The 23,322-nt window shown below is 37.5% G+C and overlaps 1 protein-coding gene across 1 annotated transcript; it reads left to right on the forward strand.

Annotated features, from left to right (window-relative positions):
• Positions 1-1,118: 1,118 nt before the first annotated feature.
• LOC132307956 (CRIB domain-containing protein RIC10-like) lies at positions 1,119-4,733 on the forward strand. The gene is made up of 5 exons (XM_059805871.1): positions 1,119-1,669; positions 1,789-1,955; positions 2,298-2,395; positions 2,510-2,591; positions 4,240-4,733. Exons 2-5 carry the CDS (start codon positions 1,898-1,900, stop codon positions 4,422-4,424), a joined length of 423 nt encoding a protein of 140 aa, XP_059661854.1. The 5' UTR covers positions 1,119-1,669; positions 1,789-1,897; the 3' UTR covers positions 4,425-4,733.
• Positions 4,734-23,322: the final 18,589 nt, after the last annotated feature.

Genomic DNA, 23,322 nt, shown 5'->3' on the forward strand with positions numbered 1-23,322 from the left:
TAATGTGTGTGTATATATGTTTTGATTCACGAGTGTATTTGTGTGTATATATTAGTTCTTGTTCAAATTAAATTTATACATATGGATTTAGGTGCATAGCCTTACCAAGGTGTATGCGTCTATAAATATGGTGGTTGGTGGAGAGGGGGGTGGTGGTAGGAGGTGGCATGGAGAGGGGAGGGGTGATGGCCATCATTAGAGGGTGGAGGTGTAAGAGGTAGATATGGCAATGGTTAGAGGGTGGGGATGTAAGAGGTGGAGAAAATAGAGTGATAGATATGGAAGGAGAGAGGAGAAATAAAATAAATATAATAATGGCAAATTTATTATTTTGCGGAAAGTTATAATATGTATGAGTTGTTGTACCTCAAAACGATGTAGTTTTGAGGTAGAGGACGAGGGATTTGGAAAGAAAAGATAATGAAAATCGTGTTTGAATAACTTTTAGTAGAGAGAAAAGAAAGGATTGGGAGAAATATCCCTTCAAATCATGCTTCCAAAAATGAAAAGATTTGGAGGAAAAGATAGTGAATAAGTAGTATTTTCATAATCCCGAAATTACCCTCTTATAACTTTTGACTTTCATCTTATAATATTTTATAAAAATGTTATGATAATAATTTATTATCATTTCTTTTCCTTTCTCTCGTCTATCTTTTTAACAATAATACTATCAAATTTATTTATTTATTTATTTTTCTTATAACTAATGATATCATTTCATTTCATTTCTTTCATATTTATTCAGAAAAATCCTAAAAGAATAAGAAGTGACAAGATGTGTTGATAATATAGGTTCCCAAACTAATAAATTGTTATGTAACATATATTCTTAATTGGTTCGAAAGTTAAATTAAATACAGAACTAGTTTAATTATGAGTTAATAGGTTGTTATAGTTGTCTAAAGTAGATGAGTTGAATAACGCGTTAAAGCTACATATCTTTGTGGATTAAAATTTCCCGGATTGATAGGTATTTGCAATATTTAGGACCACCACCAGGTCACAAAATAATGCCATTTTGTCCAAAAATAAAGTAGGTCAAATTTATCATTGGACTGTTAAAATACAAAGCTAAGCTGTCATTGACTGAATTTAACAATTTCCTTATTGGATTCTATATTTCTTTCTGTCCTTTAAACCATCCCTCACCTTCCTTTGCCCACTGGTGTCCACCTTTTCCTTCCTTGTTCTCTCTTCCTCTTCTTCTTTCCCTCCCTCTCTCCTCCTCTTCCTGAGGAGAAAAGATTAAATTTATTAATTTAATCTCTTTCTAATTTCAATCCTGAGACACCCAGAATCAGTTTCTTTCTCACAATTTGTTTGCTTCGCTTCATTCATTCACATCATCATTATGAATATTATTATCAGCATTCAATCCTGAGGCACAAACAATCAGTTTCCTTCTCATTTTCTCTTTTCTTTTCTGTTCGGCTCAATTGAATTATACATTATTTTCGTATCAACATTTTCCAGATATATATCTTCAATCTTGAGACAACGCCCACTTGTCTCTCTCTCTCTCCAACAATTTCTTGTTCAAAGACTGAATTTGTTTATTATTGGATATAAGCATCAACAATATTAGAAGGAAGAAGAAGGAGAAGAATAGTGCATTGTTTGGAGGAGAAGTTGCTTCTCCTTGTATCACCTCAACCTCTCTAAGAAGGTAATTTTATATTACAATACGTATTTATATATACATATATACATATATATATATATATGTTCGATGTATTAATGGATTATTTGACTTTCTGTATCTTCCATGGCATTCCCTTTTCGCAGGCAAACTAACCACCTCTTCACATTTGGGTGGTGTTTCTTCGTCGGCTTAATTGCAGTGACAAAAACTCGTAAAGAGGCCGTTGGATTGGCCTTAATTGTAGCTTCTACCATGACAATCAAAATGAAAGGTCTCACCAAAGGATTGAAGTACATCTCCAGACTCTTTGGTAATGCCTTCACCTCTGTCAATATAGATCATGTATATACGTACATATTTATATATATATGTTCGTATTAGCAAAGTATGCTGTAAGTTGTAACCAATATGGTTCCCTTGGGGCAGAAATCTGGGTAGGAGGACTCGAGACAGATCTAACATTTGATATTTCGGACACTCCAAAGTGGCACCACGCCACACATATTCAAGCATTAAACCGCACAACAACATCAACACACTAAATTAATCACCTAATTTTGTTTATAACGTACAATGGGTGTTCTTTTTTTGCACTTTATTATGATGGATTTTGGTGCTTGGGGGCTAAGGTGTAAAAGATGGTGTTCTGTAGTTGTTAAGGATCGTGAGATGGAAATTGGGCAACCAACAGATGTTAAGCACGTGGCGCACATCGGCTTTGATGGCCCCACTGGTAGTGCACCCACGTGGGTATGTATTTCACATTGATGTCTCTCTTCTCCTTCATTTTGTTTTCTCATTTGACTTGGACACAAGACAAATTTTATTTATTTAATTGGCCTAATTATTGTTTCATGAATGTAGATGAACGAATTCAAGACACCCCCGGACTTTGCAACCACATCAATTAGAGGGTCTTCTGCTCACTCCACACGGTCATCTCTAGGTTAATTTCTTCTCTTCTTCCTTTCTTTTCTCATTTCTGGTTTCTGTGTGTATGACCAATCCTCGTTAGAATGTGAACAATATTGTAAGTGTGTTTCTTTGAACTTTCAATATATATATATATGTATACATCATACATTATATATGAGTTGTGATACTGCGTTTGAAAATCAAACATATCCGATTGTATTGTTATATATATATATGTGTATACATCAAACATTATATATGCGTTTGAAAATCAAACATATTCGATTGTATTGATGCAAGTAGATGATAGAATGATGATGACATGAATCCCACGTTCACTTAATAAAGGCGGATAAATCTGATTTTCGGACACTATATCATTTTCATTATATATATTAGGACTTTTAATCTTTAGTATAAGAAGAGGGGATGTCATTTTAAGTACCAGCCAAGGAAATATTATTTTGAGTATAATATAGGTAAAGGGAATGTTAAGTTATAGTATCATATATGTTTCAATAACAAGTAACAACACAAAATGTAACTGTTGATATCATGTGCAGTGTTTCTAATCAGACAAGGGCAAGGAAGGCCTTCACGTGAATTGTTGATTGGAAGATGATAGATTTGTCCCATTTTTTAGAATCAAAAAAATGTTTTTTTTTTCCCAGATTCTTTGCCTCTCCAGTCGGGAAGAGTTTTTACGACAAAAAGGTTGGCAAGAGTTTTGGCTGTTCTGTCACGGGACCATGTCATTTAACATGGGGGAATCTATTTACTGACTGTTGGCCCCATAAGATTATGACCGCTTTCTGAATTTTGCGGTGCGGTACAAAATTTTAAGCTTGGTGAGCTGAGGGTTCACTAGATCCTTTGTGTCTTCATGGCATCTCGTCAACTCGATAAGAATAGCAAGACTCTTGTCATTTTACATTTGGGGTTTCGATACAAAACTTGTGACTTGGTCACAAAGTAGACAACATTAGGGAAGAATTCGGTTTCAACACAAAAACAGAAATATCTCAAACTTTACATATAATTATAATCAACAGTGATGCTTTTTCCAGCACTAGCTTTACATATCCTTTTTTCCATCTTCAATTCTTTGGCTCCGTGAATCACGATGCTTATGGAATCTATCATTGACTCGGTCTTTTCCGTGGGATAAAATTTGTTCATAAATTTCTTTGGATGATCGAATAGAATTCGGAGGAATGGAGCTTTACCATGAGGGAGCCTTATCTTATTATGATTTTTGAAAGTGTTGCAAATAATTAAGAACTTTCCTAAATAAATATAAGGTTGCTTACTTTTGAATCCATGAAAATAAGGTAAAAGACCGATATTGGGCTCTACCATTTTTTGCATACTTGTTTTAATCATTGACATTGTTGATTCAAATGATAGTTCTCCTACTGGACCATGACTATGAGTTTTGAAAAATAAGTACCAACTCTTTCCATCACATTACCTTCTTATTTTGATCGTCTGCTTATTTGATGTTTCTGGTATACATTGATTTCAAAAAGGGTTCAAGATTTTGGATTTCCATCTTTATTCTTGGCAAATTAAAAAAATAATAATAATGAGAACAATAATTTTATTAATATGTAGCTTTGTTGTGAATTCTGATTCTCTATTTTATGATACACTTTGTGAATAACTTCCTTATGTAACAGAGTCTGAATCGAACACGAAAGACATAGAAACCCCCAAACACACAAAGAAACATAAGAGGAAGAAGACCAAATCAACTTCCTCCGAGTCTAGCCCTTCCTCATCAAGATCCTCACGAGCAGCAAGATCGAAAGCTAAATTCGTTGAGAGCACCAAAGGACGACGTACAGGGTTAGAAGCGGCGTGAGATTATAAACTTAATGTGGAGGAACACAAACTAAAGAAATTTGCAATCTTGTGTATGAAAGAACACGATCATCTCCTTTTCTTGTACTTGGCTTGTTCAATGAGGTACGACAAGATTGCATAGGTTGGGACATGAAAATGTGTAAATTTTGAAGAGGAAAACATTGAATGTTTGACAGATCTCTGGCACGGAGGGACAAGAGAGGTGAGACATAGGAGGATGTAAAAAATGTTCATGAATGACAATGAGAAGGGAAACTGCAAATTTATTTATTTAGTTTTCCTTTCTTGCACACATTCAAGGAATAAACATGTATATAATTGCACTTGATTTGCAATTGAGGGGATGACAAATTGATTCTTGATTCATGTAACGACCCGAACTCATGGGTCCGAATCATTAACCGGGTCTTACTTCTAACTCGAGGTCAACTAGGTCACACCATCCATTTCTTGTGTCCATATCTGCCACATGAATCAATCCGGGGTCCAAAATACCCTAAGACACAACCTTACTGAGGGGGTTAAATGATATAGATCAAAAGGGAAGGATCAGCTGGCTGATGGCCCTTGAATGGCAGGCTGAAAGGACTGGTTCGGTCGGCTGACATACAGAGTTGGCCAGCTGAAACAATTGTGCAAAATGCATACTCTCGGGACTTTGCTACAGTAAGAGTGTCGGTCGACTGGTAGGGAGGTTCGGTCGACCGAACCTAGGGTTTCGGTCGACTGATGGTGAAGTTTAGCCGGCCGAAACAAAGCTTTTCACCACTGAACTCTCTGGAATACAACAAAATGCACAGTCAGCCGACTGATGATCCTTGTTAGCCGGCTGACGGGCCTTGGAATACAGCTATGTGCAGTCTTAAACATAAAAAATGCTAGGTTCCTTGCAAGCTAACTTATGAGGAAACCTGATGTGCAAACAAGTTCGAATACACGATAAAAGTATACAGATTATAAACATAAATAGCTTGCCATAAAATACATCATCATACCCCATTCATTACAACATGCTTACATAGTTCTAAATATACAATAAGTGTTGTCATGAAATTATAGTTACATTGCAAAATGAATACGTTCATGAGTTACAGCTTTACAAAAGAATGGGCTAAGATATAAAAGACGACAAAATATAAACTTCTATTCCCCTTTAAGCTTGTGGTGGATTGTCATCTGTCACTTCCTTTCCGAGCCCTAAAAAATGTTAAATGTAATGGGGTGAGCAAATTGTTCAGTAGGTGGTGTCTAAGACACACCTCTTGAGACCCCGTGAACCTAAATAATGAATAGGAATAGAGGATAGAGGATAGAGGTCATACTATACTGGAAATGAGTACAACATTAATTCCAAATTCAAAATAAATAATACCATGCCATGAAATACGATGCCATGTATGTTGCTCCCCATTTTCAAAATCATCCATCACTTCACAAACTGCTAATATAACCCGTCCGTTGGTAACTCCGCAGCGACACGAGAGAAGGATTGGCTACTGTTCCTGACCCTTGGTACCTCCGCGACGTCATTTGTGATCTAGATAGCTCTACTACGCTAGGGTGATTCCTCTAGTTCCCTCTAGGTTACATTAACACTACGGCCCTTTGGTAACTCCGCAGCGACCAGGTTTTTCATAAAATCACTTTAATTAAAACTTTTTCCCAAAATTCATTTTTTTCATTTGTTTCAAATCATTTCCCTTCATTCATACCCCATAATATGCATGTATGTCTCAAGCTTTCATTGTTATGGCAATAAGGGATTTTCATATTACACAAATAAGCATGTTTTACAAGAATTTCTAAGAAAATTACACATGCTTTCATATATCATTTCTAGCAAGTTAACAACACAATAGGCTTAGAAAATCAACACTTAGGCATGTTTTTCATAAAAATCAACAAATACATATAATCATGAACTTTGTAAACCACAATTAAAACATTTTAGGGGTAATTAATACCAATTAAACATGTTAGCAACAATTAACAAGGAAGACTCACAAAGGCACAAGAAAACATGAATTAGAGACCCATACCTCAAGAGTTGCAAAACCCCACAAATTTGTGTCCTAGATTTCAAAATTTCAAAGTGCACCAAATGAGGCTTGACTTCGATCAAATCGTAGATCTCGTCGCGCTCTCAAATTTGTCGCAAATGGCACCCAAAAACTCCAAGTGGTTGGATAAAAATCAAGGATTAAAGATGGTGGAAGAAAAAAAAGAAAAAGAAGGGAGAAAAGAGAGAGATAGCTCTGAGATTGAGAGAGAAAGGTGAGGCCAATAATGGTCTCTTGACCATTTAAAAGAAAAAGAAATGGTGGGCCCCACCAAAAATTAAAATCTTTTCCCTTTTTCTTTTATTCCCACCACAATTATATATATACACAACTACATAAAACCCACATAAAACACATTAAATAAAATGCATGGGATACAAATGTACCGAACTAAAATCCCCATATGCAACAATTCCGGTAGCAGGTCTCACACGGGATCGTCCGGCCCAAAAAACAGAAAAATGCAAAAATGACAAACCTTGCATTTCATAGAGTCCTGAACTCAATGAAATACTGCAACCAACTCTCGGACACAATTGGCACACTCCATGGTGTCCGGTACTCAAAACAACAAAAGACGAAAATACCCTTACAACGACAAAATTCCGGAAAGATGAAAAATAGCGAAAAATGGAAACATCACAATCTCCCCAACTTAAAAGGATTTCATCCCCGAAATCAAGCCGTACCTGGGGAAGAAAACAATGCCGGGTACTTAGAGCGAATATCCTGTTTAAGCTCTCAAGTAGCCTCCTCGACTCCGTAGTGCCTTCAAAAAAACCTTAACCAATGGTATCGTCTTATCCCTTAACACTTTCTGTCGTGTGTCAAGGATCTGAACTGGTCCTTCTTCGTAGGAAACATCCGCATCAATGTCCACATCAACCCAATCCAAAATATGAGATGGATCCAGTTCATACTTCCGTAACATCGACATATGAAAAACATTGTGAACTCTGTCCATCTGCGGTGGCAAAGCAAGTCTGTATGCAACCTTTCCTATACGGTCTAAAATCTCAAACCGTCAATGAATCGTGGTGACAACTTGCCACTCTTCCCGAACTTCATCAAACCCTTCAGTGGAGAAACCTGTAGAAAAATGTGGTCTCCCACTTCAAAAAATAGTGGTCGTCTCTGCCTATCCGCATAGCTCTTTTATTGGCTCTGAGCTATGAGCAACTTCCGTCTAATTAGCTTAATCTTCTTAATAGTATTGAGTACAATGTCGGGTCCTAAGGCGGCAGTCTCGCCTACCTCAGTCCAACAAACTGGAGACCTACAAGGTCTACTATACAATGCCTCAAATGGATCCATCTTAATGCTCGCCTAATAATTGTTATTGTAGGCAAACTTAATAAGTGGAATATGATCCTCCCAACTACCTCCCAAATCAAGCACACATACCCGAAGCATATCTTCCAAGATTCGGATGATACGCTCCGACTAGCCGTCTGTCTGTGGATGAAATGCCATATTAAGGTGTAACAATGAGCCAAATGCTGCTTGAAGTGTTTCCCAGAACTTCGAAGTGAACTTGGCATCCCTATCTGAAACTATGGTTACTGGAACTCTATGCAACCTTACAATCTCCTTCACATATAGCACACCAAGTGCCTCTGCGTTATCTGTTGCCTTAATAAGTAAAAAGTGAATCTTCTTGGTCAATTTGTCAATGATGACCCATAAGACCTCATTTCCCTTTCGTGACATTGGAAGACCTGTCACAAAATTCATAGCGATTTGCTCCCATTTCCACAACGCTATAGGCAATGGTTGCAACAAACCCGTTGGTCTCTGATGCTCGACCTTCACCTGTTGACACGTAAGACATCTAGTCACAAATTGTGTAACATCTTTCTTCATTCCATTCCACTAATACTGGTGTCTCAAATTATGATACATCTTGGTACCACCTGGATAAACTGCAAAGCGGGAGTATGAAACTCCGGTAGAACATCCTCACGACAAACTATAGGAACAACTAACAAATCTCTGAACCGTAGACCTCCATCTGTATGCAATGTCCAATCCTTCATTGTCTCACCACTTGAGATCAAAATGTGAATAGCATCCAAATCGGGATCCTGTCTTTGTGACTCAATCACTCGTCCGACAAGAGTAAGCTGAGCCATAAGACTAAACAAAAATGCCGACTCACTGCCATCATCATCATAGCAACATAATCCCATCTCTGATAAGTCTTCAGGCATTTTTCACTTCCGAATAGCTAAACTAGCCAAAGTCCCACGAGATTTCCGGCTTAAGGCGTCAGCTACTACGTTTGCCTTGCCCGGATAATACTACAAGTCAAAATTATAATCTTCCAAAAATTTAACCCATCGTCTATGTCTGTTGTTTAAGTCCTTTTGGGAAAAAGGTACTTGAGACTCTTATGAAACGAGAATACCTCGAATCTCTCACAATACAAATAGTGTCTCAAACACTTCAAAGCAAATACCACTGCCGCTAATTCCAGATTATGAGTAGGGTAGTTGTACTCATGAGTTTTCAACTGTTGAGACCCATAAGCCACTACTCTACCATCCTGTATCAGCACACATCACAAACCATCATAATAGATCATATAACCCAAGCCACGCTCGGGTATCACTAACACTGGAGCTGTAGTCAATCTTGTCTTCAACTCTTGAAAGAATCACTCACAGGCTTCATTCCACACAAACTTGACTCCCTTCCGGGTTAAATGAGTCATAGGTGCTGCCAAACGGGAAAAATCCTTCACAAATCTATGATAATAACCCGCTAGGCCGAGAAAACTCTGGGTCTCAAAAACATTCTTAGGTTGCTCCCAAGTCAAAACCGCCTCTATCTTTGATGGATCAACCGATACTCCACCTTCCGAAACAACATGCCCCAAAAACTTCACCTCTTGTAGCCAAAACTCACACTTCTCATATTTGGCATACAATCGGTGCTCCCGCAAAATCTATAATACAATACTCAAATGAATCTTGTTCTCTTCCCGGGTCCGTGAATACACAAGAATGTCATCCACGAAAACTACTACAAACTGGTCCAAGTAATTGTGAAAGACACGGTTCATCAAGTCCATGAATGCCGCTGGCACATTAGTCAAGCTAAAAGGTATAACAAAGAACTTATAGTGTCCATACCGTGTACGAAACGCTGTCTTTGGGATATCCTCATCCCTAATCCGCAACTGATAATAGCCCGACCTTAAGTCAATCTTCGAAAAACAACTGGCTCCTCTCAACTGATTAAACAAATCATCTATCCTTGGTAAAAGATACTTATTCTTGATGATGGCATGATTCAATTTTCGGTAATCAATGCACAACCTCAAAGAACCATTTTTCTTCTTAGCAAACAAGACCGGTACGCCCCAAGGTGACATACTCGGTCGGATGAAATATTTCATCCTCAAATTATCAAGCTGTCTCTTCAATTCTTCCAACTTCACCGGTGCTATACGATATGGTGCCATAGAAATCGGCGCGGTACCGGACATCAAATCAATAGTAAACTCCATTTCTCGGTGTGGAGGTAACTCTATCAAGTCCTCTGGAAAAACATCCAAGAAATTATGAACAACTGTCAGATAATCCTCTTCCATAACATCATCTTCTTCGGCTAAAAGACTAGCCAAGAAGTGATCACCATGACCCCGTCCACGAATTCCACACAATGATGAAGGTTGGGAATCACTTCGATCTCCCATGAAAAATAAACAATCTCCCTTGGGAGTGCAAAGTGTGATTCTTCATCTAAAACAATCGATCGTAGCATAAAATGAAGTTAACCAATCCATCATTGTGTCCGAAAATGATATCAAAGCTAGTCATCTCCAGGAGGATAAGGTCAAACACAAAATTCCGTCCGGCTATCACAATAGAATAATCTGTCATAATTCTGCTCAAAGACACTGAAACCCCAACTAGGGTATCAACACATAACGCTCGATCCATGAAACTGACTTCTAACCCCGATGCAAGTGCAAATGATGATGAAATGATGGAATGAGATGCACCAGAGTCAAACAAAATACGGGCCCAAGAACTAAATACTAGGAAGATACCTTGAAGAACTGATGAACTAGAAGATGCATCAGTCTGAGCAAGTGTAAAAACACGTCCCTGTGGTGCTTGTGCCTGAGAACTGCCAACTTAAACACCTAACTACTGCACTGATATAGTAGGAGAATCCCTTATAGCTGGTTGTGATCCCTGTGAAGATATGGCAGACTGTGGTGGTGGCGATGGTCTGAAACCTGACTAAGCTGTAGCCGACTGTGACTGCCTCTGCTACTACTGGTGCCTGCTCCCCGATTCGGATAGTCCCAAATTAAATGGCCTTACTAGCCACCCCCATAACAAGCTCTCAGAGCTGAAGAAACTGAAGACGATCTCATAGGACAATTGGACTTGTAATATCCAAGCTGCTGACACTAAAAACAAACGACTCCACTCTTATCAGACCCAATTGGCATAGGAGTAATATGAGCAGATCGTGCTGATTGCTGCCCCTAAAATTGAGACGAACTATCCCTGTTCCTCTTCCATGAAGGTCCCTCTGAAGATGGCCCTACATTCCTCTTTTGTTTCCACTGTTCCTTTCCTGTATTTCTGTCCTTGGCTTCCGTTTCTAGTATCAATGCTCTTTCTACTGACTCGGCATAAACCTTGAAGTATTGTTCCGTTATCAACGACCTCATTTTGTAATCAAGACCGCAAACAAACTTTTGAGTCTTACTAACTTCATTGCTCACCATCTCTGGAGCAAAGCGAGAAAGAGACGTGAATTTGTTCTGATATTCCGTCACTGACATATTGCCTTGGATAAGGCCATTAAACTGTTCCCTTAGCTCCCATCTCTTGGTAATCGGGAAATACTTCTCATAGAATAGCTCTTTGAACATATCCCAACTCATCTCTTCAACCTTATGCTGATTTGTGATCGACTTCCACCAAAGCTTAGCATCCCTAAAAAACTTGTAAGTGGCTAGGATGATTTTCACATAATCATCCGTCATATCCATAAAAGTCAAATGGGTTTCTACTTGATCCATGTAGTCATCCGCTACTATTGGATCTACACCAGCCTCAAACATTACTGGCATCAACTTAGAAAACCCTGAAATCAACTTGAGACGTTATTATGTTGGCGTCTCCTCAACTTGAACTACCGGTTGTGGTACCGGTTACGGGAGAGTAGCAATTATAGCTCTCAAGGCACTATGTAATAAATAGTTTAGTGCCAGCTCAGCTGAGCCTTCATCTGCTTCAACGAGTGCTTCAACATTGTCCCTTCGTATGGAGACACATCTAGTTCCCTAAGAAGTGTATCCTCTTTAACCTGCTCCGTGGGATTGGAACTAGAATTCTCACAAACATCCCTCTTTTCGGCTTAGAGCCAACTCCCCTTGGTTCCTTTTGCGGTGGCATCGTGCTATAAAATAAGAGAACTGTTTAACAACATGATACTAAGGTCCAATCGAGGACAACTTAACACAATGGTGCTGATGAACGCTGAAAAGTGCGCACTTAAACTCTTTAAGCTTAGGTATTCTAGAACCTTTATCTATCTTATTTTCCCGCTTTACATTGATTTCGTGTTATTTCCATTTTCAGGTACTTATCCCTAAAATAAGCTAACTCAACTAAATAAGAGCAGAAATGAAGCAATTCTGGGATGAATCAAAGAAAGGAGCAAAGTAAAGCAAAAGGAAGCAAATGGTGGAATTTCAGCAACTTCGATCGATCTCAAGAAAAGTTCAATCAATCCAACTTTCATTAATCTCAGCACTTCAAGATGGGTCTGAGCCATGTTTGTCCCTATTCAAAGATCTCAAAGTTCGATCGATCCAACTTCATTCTCTGATCGATCGAACTATCTTATACTTATCCAAATGTACCACCCTGCCAACCGCTTTTGTCCTTTTTCCCAAAAATATCTTCAAAATATCTCAGATTTATTTTTATCCAAAAAGACGCCACCATAGAGGATCAATCCAGCTTCAGTTCGATAGATCTCAGCCATGTTCGATTGATCCAAGGTCAAGGTTCGATCGATCGAACTTCCTCTAGTGCGAAAAAGTTAAATTACCAGCTCATAAAAAGTTGTCCTCTATCCAATCATTGGGAGAATATTGGAGTACGTGCCAGATCATTTTTAGGTGTCACCTAACCTATCAAAAAAGAGGATTTGAGCAACTTTTGAGGGGGATTCATACACAACCATAGAGGGAGATTTTTGGAGAGAATTCTTAGGGAGGAAGCAAAGGAGAAGAGGAGGCTAGAGACACCATTGGAGGCTCTTCATCAACCAAGAAACAGATTTCTTCTATGGAGCTTGCCCTTGAGGGTTGGAAGACATCATCCATGAGTGGCTAGATATCCTCTTGGGGCTAGAGTTAGCTCTAAGCATGCTTTCTATATCTTGATTTATGTATTTTTGAGGGAATTTGTATTGTGATACATGTTTTGACACTTTTATAAATAGATCTTATTTATTCAATGATTTATGTAGTTTAATGCTTCCAATTGATCATTTCATTCTATTCATATGTTTATGTATGCTAGAATAGATGTTCATGTGTTTGTCTCTATTTGTTGTGTTATTGATGCATGTCTATGTGTATTAATGCTATAGATCTAGAGATTGTCAAAACATAGTACTTAATGGAATGCTCTTGTGATTTACTTGATGGTTCATACTTATTTCTTGATGGATTATGCATCTCCCTTAGTTTAATTAGTTAATTTCATGTCATTAGCTTGGTTGTAATATAGTTGTTAAATGGGAGGACAATCCATACTTATTGTTTGATGTTCCATGCTTTTGAATGCAAGTAGCATTTGTCTCTAATCTTATGATGTGTTTGGATTGTGAGCTTAATAAAAGGATTAATGGCTTAGTTTGATATATTGTGTTTTTCACTATGTTGCTTAGACAATATATGCTTAATTGGTCATCCTTACTAATTGAAACAACCAAACACACACACACAAATATTGCAACACATATCTTCCCCTCATTAATCATTCATTAAAGGTGTAAAAAAGTATACTTAGTGGTGATATCTAAACCCCAAGATTTTTCTCTTTCTCTCTTTTATTCTCTTTATTGCATTATTGTTTACTTTAGTTTAATTTGCATCTAGTGTAATTCAACTAACCAACCACTATTTTGATCATTCGACCTATTAACCCTAATCTTGATTCCTCAACCAAATACGACCCACTAATCCCTTGAGACGATCCCTACTTGTCCTAGCTATATTTTTAGTGAAAGGTAGTAGTGGCAATTTCTAAATGTAAAACTTGGCCACATCCATCATAGCTCTACACTAATATCTTTTGGTGCACAAACTTTGGGTCGGTGTGCGGCAACCCACCAAGTTTTTGGCGCCGTTGCCGGGGATTGATTGAAGGCAACGTCATATTTGTGGAATCAATTAGGAATTAGTACTCTTTTAATCGTGTTTTTACTTTGCTTTTTATTTTTCTTTTAATTACTCATTGTGTTTGTTCTTGTTTGACCAGGAGTATTGAGTTAAGAAGCAAGCAAATGAGCATTCAAGTAAATGAGCTAAGTAAAAGAAGGAAAAAGCTAAAATCAAAAATAAAATAAAATAAAAATTGCTAAGCTAAAAGCTGAAAATTGGAGTTGAAATACTAAAGGATCTTTGTGAGTTTTTCTTTATTCAATCCCTTAGTTAAATCGTCGGCCCTTGTGGAGGCTTGTATTTCAATTCATAGATAAATCGTGAGCCCGCGTGGAGGCATTTTTATTGTTCTTTGCATCATTGTTTACAAGCATGGGAGTATGGGATCATTATTTGTGGAGGAAGTTTAATTGTTGACTTGTTGTGAAGGAGAAGTGCTTGTTTGTTTTATTGTGATTCGTGTGTTGCTAAAAGTCTTGGGTAGTCTTTGTCATATCATTCGTCCTAGGCATTCACATGGAAAATCTAGAGGGTAATCTTGGCTACTTAGACCCACGTTTCATGCAAAACCCCCTTCTTAATCAACATGGCCCCGTAGTTCAAGCTCCAATTCCTCCAATGGTTCTTCGCGATCATTATAATCTTCATGCATATCATGCACCTACTTGTATTGTGTTGCCTAATTTTGAGGCAAATCAATATGAAATCAAGCCCGAGACTATTCAAATGTGTCCACTCTTTTATAGCTTAGATGATGAGGAACCCTACAAACATTTTAATGAATTTTTTGAAATATGTTCCACCGTAAGATATATGGATGTCCCAGAAGAAGTTCTTAGGCTAATTCTCTTCCCTTTCATACTAAAAAATAAAGCAAAGCATTGGTTCAATACTTTGGGGGGAAATTTAATAACATCTTGGGCACAAATACAAAATGAATTTTTGAAAAAATTTTACCCCGTAAGTTTAACTAATGTAATGCGTGCTTTAATTAGAGAATTTTCTCAAAGGGAAGGGGAGTGGTTACATGAGGCTTGGGAAAGATTGAATGACTTGTTAAATAAATGTCCATATCATGGCATTCCGAAATGGCAAGTGGTTTAATATTTTTAAGAAAGCCTATCCGACATTCATTAGGACATAGTTGATACATCATGTGGAGGATCATATTTTGGAAAACATGAGAATGACATATGGCACCTCTTTGAGAAAATGAGCGAAAACTCTTTGCAAAAATATTATACTTCTCGGTTTGACCATAGTTCAAAGGAAAAGAAGAGAGATTTGCAATATGTTAAATAAAGAATCCATTAGAGATTGTAGCCGAGGTTAAGACTCTCTCTCAAAAACTTGATCAATTCTTGTTGAGTCAAAAATCGGTTATAAAATCACCTTCCTTTCATCATACTTCTCATCTTAGTGAGCCATGCATGACATGTTCAAGTGTTTTACATACCACTTTCAATTGTCCCCCATGGACATGCATTCAATGAGCACTTTGAATAAGTCAATGCTACGTTCGCTCAACCTTACTCAAGTGTATATGTTCCAATGTGGAATGAGAATTCGAATTTCTATCAAGCTAAAAAGTTTCAAGGCAAATATATTCCACCTCATAGAAGGGAAGGAGGTTCCCAAGGATTTGTTTCTTCTTTATCTCATTAAAGAACCAATCACTTTTCACATCCTCAAATGTATGATTCGCAAATTTGCTCTCATTATTCTCATGCACTTTCTAGCAATTCTACATTTGAAGATAAGGTTTTGGTGGCCTTGGGTAGCCTAGAAAGGAATACCAACTTGTTGCATTCCCACTCTCAATCCATATTAAAGCTTGAATCCAAAATTGGGACAATAGCTAATACATTAAATGCAAGAGAAATCGATAAATTACCTAGTCCACCTGAGAGGAATCTAAAAGCCTAATTTTGTGTGAAAGCAAACCCTACATCGGGTTGTTCTTCCCGAGCTCAAGTGCAAGCCATCACCACTTTGAGAAGTGGTAAACAAGTGGACAATAAGGTTGAACTACAAAAGGAAGATAGTGAATCGGTGCAACCAAAAGTTGTCACCCATCCAATTCCCAATTCCATTCCTACTTCTTTGAATGAAAATGTTCCTAACCGGAATTCTCAATCATCTCTATCATCTCCTCAAATTACAAAGTCTTATGAGCCAAAAGCTCCATTCCCTTATACTTTAAAAGAAACTTTGTCTTATGGGAGGCAAGAAGGGAAAATATATGACATGATGGAAGTTTTTAAGCAAGTCAACATAAATCTTCCTCTTTTGGATGCCATTAAGCAAATATCACCTTATGCAAAATTCTTGAAAGATCTTTGCACACAAAAGAGGAAGAGTAAGGGACCAAGCCCTAAAAAAGTGTACCTCACGGAGCAAGTGAGCTCCATTATTTAACAAAACACTCCACCTAAGTTCAAAGATCTTGGTGCTCCGACTATTTCTTGTGTAATTGGAAACCATGAAGTTCGTAGAGCCCTTCTTGACTTAGGTGCGAGTGTTAATTTGATTCCTTACTCCGTGCATGTTCAACTAGGTTTGAATGAGTTGAAGCCAACCTTGGTGGTGCTTCAATTAGCCAATAGATCCGTCAAAACACCTAGGGGCATGGTTGAGGACATCCTCATCAAAGTTTATAAGTTTTACTTCCCGGTTGATTTTGTAGTTCTTGATACCGAATCGGTTGCCAATCCTGCCAACCACATCCCAATCATCTTGGGAAGGCCATTCCTTACCACTGCAAATACAACCATTAATTGTAGATCCGGGGTTATGGACCTTTCTTTTGGTAACATGATGGTTAAGCTTAATGTTTTCAATACAAGTCGACATCCCATAGATGAAGACGAGTGTTGTCTTATAGATGTGTTGGATGAGGTTATTGAGGAATCAATTCCAACCATGGTAATGAAACAACCGGTCGAGGATAATCTTTCATCTCTCTTATCCGAGGATCCTCTTGCTTCTTGTCTTCTTGAAATGTATGGAAATTGTGGGTTTGATGATGAAAAAATAATGAATAAAGTAAACAATCTCATGGAATCTGTTGTAAGCTTGGATTTTTCATCTTGGAAAACTCCAATAGAACCTCTTCTTCCACTCTCTAGCACTCCACCGGTCTCATCTTTCATTTCTCCACCAACTCTTGAGCTTAAAATTCTACCTTCCAATCTCAAGTATGCATTCCTAGGACCAAAAGAGACTCTTCCGGTTATCATTTCTTCAAGTCTTGAAAAAGACCAAGAAGACGCTCTCTTAAATGTGCTTAAAGAAAATAAGAGAGCCATAGGATGGAGTATGGCGGATCTTAAGGGAATTGACCTTTCTATTTGTATGCATCGCATACTTATGGAAGATGATGCAAAACCCTTTAAGGATGCCCAAAGGAGACTTAACCCCAACATAAAGGAGGTAGTCAAAAAGGAAGTAGTCAAGCTCTTAGATGCCGGGATCATTTACCCAATCTCCGATAGCAAATGGGTGAGTCCAACTCAAGTAGTTCCCAAGAAATCGGGGATTACCGTGGTTGAGAATGCAAAAGGTGAGGAAATCTCTAAGCGTACCGCCAATTCATGGCGTGTATGCATTGATTACCGCAAATTAAATGCTACCACTAGAAAAGATCACTCCCTTTTCCATTCATTGATCAAATTCTAGAAAGATTGGCCGGACAACAGTACTATTGCTTCCTTGATGGCTATTCGAGTTATAATCAAGTAACCCTTGACCCATTGGACTAAGAGAAAACCACATTTACTTGTCCATTCGGCACATTTGCTTATAGACGGATGCCTTTTGGTTTGTGCAATGTTCCCGCCATATTCCAAAGGTGTATGATGTCAATTTTCTCGGACATGGTGAAAGAGTATCTAGAAGTGTTCATAGATGATTTTTCTATCTTTGGGTCTTCATTTGATGCATGCCTCAAAAATTTGGATCTAGTGCTTAAGAGATGTCGTGAAATAAACCTTGTTCTTAGTTGGGAAAAGAGCCATTTTATGGTTCAAGAGGGTATCGTTTTGGGTCACGTCATCTCAAGGAAAGGGATTTAGGTAGATAAAGCGAAAGTGGAGCTTATTGCTGAATTGCCGCCACCTTCAATGGTGAGAGAAGTTCGCTCCTTTCTAGGTCATGCCGGCTTCTATCGCTGATTCATAAAAGACTTTAGCAAAATTGCTCGACCCTTGTGCAATCTCCTTGCCAAGAAACTCCTTTTTGTCTTTGATCAAGCATGCCTAGACGCTTTTCATAAATTGCGTGATTTATTGTCATCTGCTCCTATGATGCAACCTCCCAATTGGTCATTGCCATTTGAAATTATGTGTGATGCTTCTGATTATGCCATAGGAGCTGTTTTGGGCCAAAGAGTAGAAAAGCTTCCTTGTGCCATATACTATGCAAGTAAAACTTTCTCGGGAGCTCAATTGAATTACTCCACTACCGAGAAAGAATTACTTGCCATAGTGTATACTTTTGATAAATTTCGATCTTATCTTTTAGGTTCTAAGGTTATTGTTTATTCCGATCATGCTGCCTTGATACATCTTTTGACAAAGAGAGAAACAAAACCTAGATTGATTAGGTGGATTTTGCTTCTTCAGGAATTCGATTTTGAAATTAAGGACAAGAAAGGCACCGAAAATGTGGTTGCCGATCATCTTTCTAGGTTATCGATAAAACCTTTCCCTAGTTCACCAATTCATAATTCTTTTCCGAATGAACAACTATTTCAAGTTTCTAATGGACAAATGCCTTAGTTTGCCGACATTATGAATTATTTGGTAATTGGCAAACTTCTAACTTCTTGGTCAAAGAACGAAAAAAATCGTTTCTTTGCCAACATCCGGAATTACTATTGGGAAGATCCTGTCTTGTACCGTTATTGTCCGGATCAAATTGTGAGGAGATGTATTCCGGAAAGCGAGATTCCAAGTATTCTAGTGTTTTGTCACACTCTTGCATGTGGTGGACATTTTAGTGCAAAGAAGACCGCCTTGAAGGTTCTTCAAAGTGGGCTCTTTTGCCCCACTATCCATAGAGATGCCTACAATTTTTGTAAGTCATGTGAGAGATGTCAAAAGATGGGTTCAATGTCAAAAAAGATATGATGCCTTTAACCAACATTCTTGTTGTAGAAATTTTTGACATATGGGGCATTGATTTTATGGGTCCATTTCCTATATCCTATGGTTTTCAATATATTCTCTTTGTCGTTGATTATGTTTCCAAGTGGGTGGAAGCATGTGCTACCAAAACAAATGACCATTCTGTGGTTATTCAATTCATCAAATCCAATATCTTTGCTCGTTTTGGTATGCTTAGGGCTATGATAAGTGACGGAGGAAAGCACTTTTGTAACCAATTTTTAAGGCATTTATTTCTTAAGTACTCCGTTACTCATAAAGTGGCCACTCCTTACCATCCTCAAACAAGTGGGTAAGTAGAAATGTCTAATCGGGAAATTAAGCATATTCTTGAGAAGACAGTTAACACCACCCAGAAAGATTGGTCACAGAAGTTAAATGATGCTTTGTGGGCTTACTGGACGGCATATAAGACTCCCATTGGCATGTCTTCTTATAGACTTGTATATGGAAAGTCTTGCCATCTTCCGGTTGAGTTGGAACATAAAGCCTTGTGGGCGGTTAAAAAGCTCAATCTTGACCTTGATAAGGCCGGAGAGAACCGGTTGTTACAATTGAGTGAGTTGGAGGAGTTGAGACATAATGCTTATGATAATGCCAAACTTTACAAAGAAAGAACTAAAACTTTTCATAATAAACATATCGTGAAGAAGTCTTTCGAACTCGGTTAAAAAGTTTGGCTCTTCAACTTTAGATTGAAACTCTTTTCGGGGAAGTTGAGAACTAAATGGGAGGGTCCTTATGAAGTCATTTCTGTTGCACCGCATAGGGCGGTTGAAATTCAAAATTTGTAAAAGGGGAACATTTTTAAGGTTAATGGACAGATATTTAAACCCTACATTGAGGGACAGGTCTTCCAAAGACATTTGGAAGCTGCACATTTAACAAACCCTGTGTATGAAGACATTTAGGGATGTAATGCAAAATGGAAGAGTTTTTGCCTGTTCGATCGATCGAACTTCATTCCTGTATCCAATCACCTCTATGTCCAATCGTCCGAAGAAAACCTGCATATTTCAGCTCTCTGTCCCATTGTTCGAACTTGTTCCTAGATCGATCTTTAGTTCTTCGATCGATCCAACTTTATCTTGGATCGATCTGCAGTTCCAACACTTAAAAAAATTTTGAACCTGCATCCACCTGCATCCAAAGACCTCTTTGTCTCATTGTTCGAACATATCTGCAGGTTCATGCATGTTCGATCGATCGAAAATTTCTTGAGATCGATATGAACTTGATCGATCTGAGCATCTTTGGTTTGACCTTTTTCTTCCCTTTTTGGATTTCAAATTTATTCAAAGCAACATTACGTCTAGCTAGAGATGTTAAAACTTAGCAATCATTGTTCATACTTTATTGAATTCCTTTTTGTTTATTCAAAAAAAAAAAAAAAAATCTCTCTTGTGCCCTTATGTGTAGTCATACTATTTTTCTATCGGGCTTGATCTCATATCTCTCTTTCATTTTGTGTTGTATTGCTTTAAAATGCATAATTTGATCATTCTTATACCATTTTAGATTTAATGTGAATTTGCTAGTGTGGTTATTTAAGTAGGTTGTTGATTCCAAATTTGGGGGAGACGTCTTTCGAATTAGGTTATTGCCGGGCTTCATGTCTTTGCCACCATGGTATACTCTTTCCATCTTTTTCATTATTCTCATTGCACATTAAGGACAATGTGCGGTTTAAGTTTGGAGGTAAGGTGACTTTGTTTGCATTCAACATAAAGTTGAACTTTAAATGCATGATTAAGTATTAAGATTGATGTTAGCTATGATTTTGATCTTTTAAGGACTATATTGCTTAAAATTTAAAAATTGCTTGACTTGAGAGTTCAATACTCCTTATATGCTTTGTGGATGCTATTTAGGGGTAAATTTTTCGAAAGATTGATATCATGCTTGCACATGTGGTTCACATCATCTTGATTTTGTGATTATTTTGAGATTCACTCTAGTATTCTACATTACCACATGCGCACACTAGCATTCACTTATGGGGTACATGCTTTGTTGATTATTGAATTGGTTATATCCCAATTGGGCTAGTAGTGCATTGAAAGTTTTCATTCTTGATAAAGGTGGATAACAAACCCTTTTCACTAAGTAGCTGGGATTCTAGTCTCATCAAGCACTGAATTTCTCGCGCCGAAAGGTGGAGGGCCCAAACTCTAGGTTAATAATTGAACTTGCTTTAAAAAAATAAAAATAAAAAAATAAAAAAGTTGCAAAAGTAATAAAAAAAAAGTGAGGACTTCTCCCAAAAGGTAAGAAGTAGGAAATGATTAGATGGAAGTTGTCTTGATTTGTAACCTAGTTGATTTGAGTTTGTAAATCCTTAGGGGTGTTTGAAAACCTAGTGCCCTAAAGCTGTCTGGTTTGGAAGTTATTGACCTAACGCTCTACCTCATGGATCGTTAGAAAGCTTAATAGATCAACACATTGCACCATACTTCCATCTTTGATCCTATAAAATAAATAAATAAATCGAGTGAAAAGAATAAGCTTTTTAGAACAATAAAGCTTTAATAAAAGGTCCACTTTTTGTCTTGATGATCGGTACTAGATTTGTGTGCTAGTTTAAGGGTAAAAATGTGATCATTTCTTTAGTTGGCTAAGATAACAACATATTTGATGTCGGTCCACTCAAAAAGGATTCTAGAGTTGTTTTGATTTTCATTATCATTTTCTTGATGTGTGGAGGACCAAACTTGCTTGCTTGATGTTGAGATTTTAAGAGATTGCTTGGAAAAGGTTGAAACATTGCATACTTGATGTAGTTTTCTCCCAATGCTTGTTTGCAATATTAGTGCCTCTTTTGAAAGAATGAGTTTAATGTTTGTGGGTATCATTTCTGGAAACCTTCACGAGACTTCACTCGTCCACTAAGGGTAACTTAGGGGTTTAAAAGGCTTGTTACATATGCTAAGTGCAATCGTGTTCCCTACGAAAGTGGCGTTATCCATTTATTGCTTTCTAGTTTATAGTTGTTTAGTTATTCATTACATTCCTTTACTTTCTAATTTATTGCTAGGGACTAGCAATATTTAAGTTTAGGAGTGTGATGAGCGCTGAAAAGTGTGCACTTAAACCCCTTAATCTTAAGTATTCTAGAACCTTTATCTATCTTATTTTCCCGCTTTACATTGATTTCATGTTATTTCCATTTTCAGGTACTTATCCCTAAAATAAGCTAACTCAGCCAAATAAGAGTAGAAATGAAGCAATTTTGGGATGAATAAAAAAAAGAAGCAAAGTAAAGCAAAATGAAGCAAATGGTGGAATTTCAGCAACTTCGATTGATCTTAAGAAAAGTTCGATCGATCCAACTTTCATCGATCTCAGCATTTCAAGATGGGTCTGAGCCATGTTTGTCCCTATTCAAAGATCTCAAAGTTCGATCGATCCAACTTCATTCTCTGATCGATCGAACTATCTTGTACTTATCCAAATGATTGATCTTATCCAGATGTACCACCCTGCCAACCGCTTTTGTCCTTTTTCCTAAAAATATCTTCAAAATATCTTAGATTTGTTTTTATCTAAAAAGGCGCTGCCATAGAGGATCAATCCAGCTTCAATTCGATAGATCTCAGCCGTATTCGATCGATCCAAGGTCAAGGTTCGATCGATCGAACTTCCTCCAGTGCAAAAAAGTTAAATTGTCAGCTCATAAAAAGTTGTCCTCTATCCAATCATGGAGAATATTGGAGTACGTGCCAGATCATTTTTGGGTGTCACCTAACCTATCAAAATAGCATCATGTAACGTAACGAAATCGGTTATGGCCGATTCTTAACATGGGTATTTTTATCATTTTTAAAGAACTTGCTGCTGCTAGAAGCTAGTTGGTTTGGGAAGGCCCATTTTATTGGTTTTGTTGTGAATAACTAGATGATGTGTACACAATGCCCTATTTTACTGATTCTGTTGTAAATAACTAGACGAGGTAAACGCGTGCACACTCACAATATTATTCTTCGAAAGTTAACCTTTCAAGGAAAAGGAAAGATCATTCCATTTAGTCTAATACCCATCGATAATGATCTAAAAAAGTTGTTTTCAACTTAAATTTAAATTCAAAATAAACTCAAAGTCTCTTGACAATATTGACAACTAACCACAGTGGCCATAGCAGGACAGAAAGTCTTAAACAATTCCAGCAAAATCTGAGAAACCAAACAAACTTCGAATATTTACAAAAACAAGGATCATAACCGTCTTCAAATGATTAATTAAAAAAAA

Source organism: Cornus florida, unplaced genomic scaffold, assembly GCF_030987335.1.
Source record: "Cornus florida cultivar Cherokee Brave unplaced genomic scaffold, ASM3098733v1 CherokeeBrave_3.0.0_Hap2_Chr01, whole genome shotgun sequence".
Taxonomy (NCBI): Eukaryota; Viridiplantae; Streptophyta; class Magnoliopsida; order Cornales; family Cornaceae; genus Cornus; species Cornus florida.

Excerpts from the sequence above, each read along its gene's own strand:
- LOC132307956 (XM_059805871.1), top strand. The coding sequence starts at position 1,898 with ATGACAATCAAAATGAAAGGTCTCACCAAAGGATTGAAGTACATCTCC. Across the intron at positions 1,956-2,297 it reads GTACATCTCCAGACTCTTTG|TTGTTAAGGATCGTGAGATG; the intron begins GTAATGCCTTCA and ends GGTGTTCTGTAG. Across the intron at positions 2,592-4,239 it reads CTCCACACGGTCATCTCTAG|AGTCTGAATCGAACACGAAA; the intron begins GTTAATTTCTTC and ends CTTATGTAACAG.